The 2644-nt window shown below is 31.0% G+C and overlaps 1 protein-coding gene across 1 annotated transcript; it reads right to left on the minus strand.

Moving 5' to 3' along the window:
- Window positions 1–236: 236 nt before the first annotated feature.
- LOC8271156 (glutathione S-transferase F9) lies at window positions 237–1651 on the minus strand. Its single transcript, XM_002530159.4, has 3 exons — window positions 1422–1651; window positions 1259–1307; window positions 237–968 (listed from the first exon to the last, which is right to left on the minus strand). Exons 1-3 carry the CDS (start codon window positions 1563–1565, stop codon window positions 517–519), a joined length of 645 nt encoding a protein of 214 aa, XP_002530205.2. The 5' UTR covers window positions 1566–1651; the 3' UTR covers window positions 237–516.
- Between the last annotated feature and the right edge of the window lie 993 nt (window positions 1652–2644).

The following is a 2644-nucleotide window of genomic DNA, read 5'->3' on the forward strand; positions in this document are numbered from 1 at the left end:
CCAAAAACGGGATTGATTTTATATCCTCGGTTGATTTACAAGGTCTAAAAGCTTTTTTTTTACTGGATCTTCAAATTTTACCCTTTTGTTTTGCAGTATTGACAACCTTGGCACGTATCAGAATGAAGGGGTGTTAATGGAATTACGGTGACTAATTGTACATTATCCAAGACTGGTAACGGGTAAGAATCAAAACATGGCCTGCATCTCCGCCAAGTGTAGCTTAGCTTCAAGAATTACTTCTCAAGATGTCACTATGGACTCTGTAGACAATCCATGAATATTCAGTGAATCATATCTACACGTACACTTATTCTTTCACACAATCACTTATTTCATTACTTGCAAGAAACGCAAGGATTTTTTTCTGTTTTTTTTTTCTGTTTTTTCTGAATACTCAGCAAAAGCCAAACAGTACACTCCAAGGGCAGAAAACATAAAACAAGCAGAAGAAAGAGTACCAGCTAATCGTTGGTAACAGTTATTCAAACATAAAAACACACCATAGCCAGATCCTTAGAAGGATCGATAGAGCTCGAGGACCTTCTTCCAAGATGGCCTGCTGCTGATATCATCCCACCAAGCACTCACATACTTTCTGTCCTTTATCATACACTCCCTCTTCATCGGACCAACTAAGTATTGGGTAAAGGGTAAGTGACTAAGATCAGCAAGGCTAAAGAAATCCCCAGCTAAGTACTTGCTCTTTGAGAGCCTCTCTTCATAAATGTCCAGCACCTTTGCTATTTTTTCTTCACTCTCTTTGATGAGCTTCTTATCTGGAGTAAACCCCAAGGCTGATGCAAACAAAACGTGAAGGGTCATGTTGTAGACATGTGGGTGATAGTTCTGTGCCTCTACTTCAAGCCATTGGTCCACCAGTCCCCTCTCTTCTATAGTCTTTCCAAGCAAATCAGTGCCCTGAGACTTGTACTTCTCTGCATAATACCTTATGATTGCTCGCGACTCTGCCCATTGAATGACAGCCAGTTAATTAATCCCCACCAATAATGATTAATAAATCTCCATCTCAATGTAAATGACACTTGAACCCAGCAATGCTTTCTCTCTATTGGTTAGACACAATTAGGGGAGACAACAAAATTTCACTCCTTTCAGACATGAATTAAGCAGAAAATTCTTTAATTTTCGTTTCCTCCTCTCTTTACTCTGAATTCCACCTTCCAGACAGTGGTGACCCAAAATTCAAAGAATATTATTGAACATAAACTAAACAGATAAGGAGGGGTTTTATTACCATACAAAGTGTAGTCTCCATCTTGAATTACAGGAAGTGCTCCAAAAGGCTTCAAGTGACAAAAAAAAAAAAATATATATATATATATATATATATAACTTTTGACTTAATTTAAAACCAAATTAAAGACCAAAATAAAGAAAGAAAAAAAAATTGAACAAACCTGCAACTTGAGAAAATCAGGGTTTCTGTGCTCTCCTTTGATAAGATCAACAGGTACGGTCTCAAAATCAATGCCCTTTTCAATAAGGCAAACAAGCACCCTCTTGGGAGACGCATAGGCTGGACCGTACACTTTCACCACCATTTTCTTTTTCTCTCAAAACAATTACAGTGAGTGAGAACTTGAGACTTGGGAGGCTCCTATAAGATGTCGATCTCATAAAGGCAGAGTTTGCTTAATTATCATTTTGAGGGGTAAATTTCATTAATGACCTCTAGTGTTAAGTGTGCTTCCATTATTATACCTAAATTTTAATTTATATCACACAACTCCCTACATTTTAATTATAGTACTATTAATTTCCTTTTAACTTAATTTCAAGATTAATTGTACTAAAACATAAAATGATATTATAATATTATAAATATTTCAACCTCATAATAATATTATAGCACCATTTATACAGTCTAAAATTTTTTTAATTAATTCCTTTCAGCAAAAGTAATAATTATTCTTTTTAAATTGATTCCTCCCTATAAAGTTATTGATTGATGGTGTCATTTCCTCAACTGTATTTTTAATCATCAAAATTTAAAATTTGAAAATTGTTATATCTATTCACTATACATTATACGCCTACAAGTTAGCATGTATTGTTGGTGTTTTTAAATTGCTAGAAAGTTGCTAGTCCTATTTATATCAGTGGTTTAAATACCAATTTGCCTCATGAACTTAGGATCTGTGAGTAATTAGCTCATATTTTAATTTTTTTATCAATTCACCTAGCAACTTGACAAAAATATTCAATTTAATCCAATCAAAGGATTTAATTAATACAAAAAGTTCATTTGATTTTTGAACTTCATACTAAATTTCAAATTTCATAATAGTAATTTTCTATTGGATTAGAATAAAATTATTTAATTTTAACGTAATTTACTTATATTATCTAATAAATAATTAAATAATATTTTAATTGGAAAATTTAAATTAAATAATATTACCAAATTATATAAAAGTATACTTTTTATTTAATTTAATATTACCAAACTTATTTGAAATATTTTTTAAATTATTTATATAATCCTTATAAATATTATTAATTATCATAATTGATAGTTATTAAAAAATAAAAAAAATTAAATATTTAAAATAGAAAATAAAGTCAGATATTACATAGTGACTCATATAAGAAAATATAAAATAATACCGAAATATATTTT

This window comes from Ricinus communis, chromosome 1 (genome assembly GCF_019578655.1).
Source record: "Ricinus communis isolate WT05 ecotype wild-type chromosome 1, ASM1957865v1, whole genome shotgun sequence".
Lineage (NCBI taxonomy): Eukaryota > Viridiplantae > Streptophyta > Magnoliopsida > Malpighiales > Euphorbiaceae > Ricinus > Ricinus communis.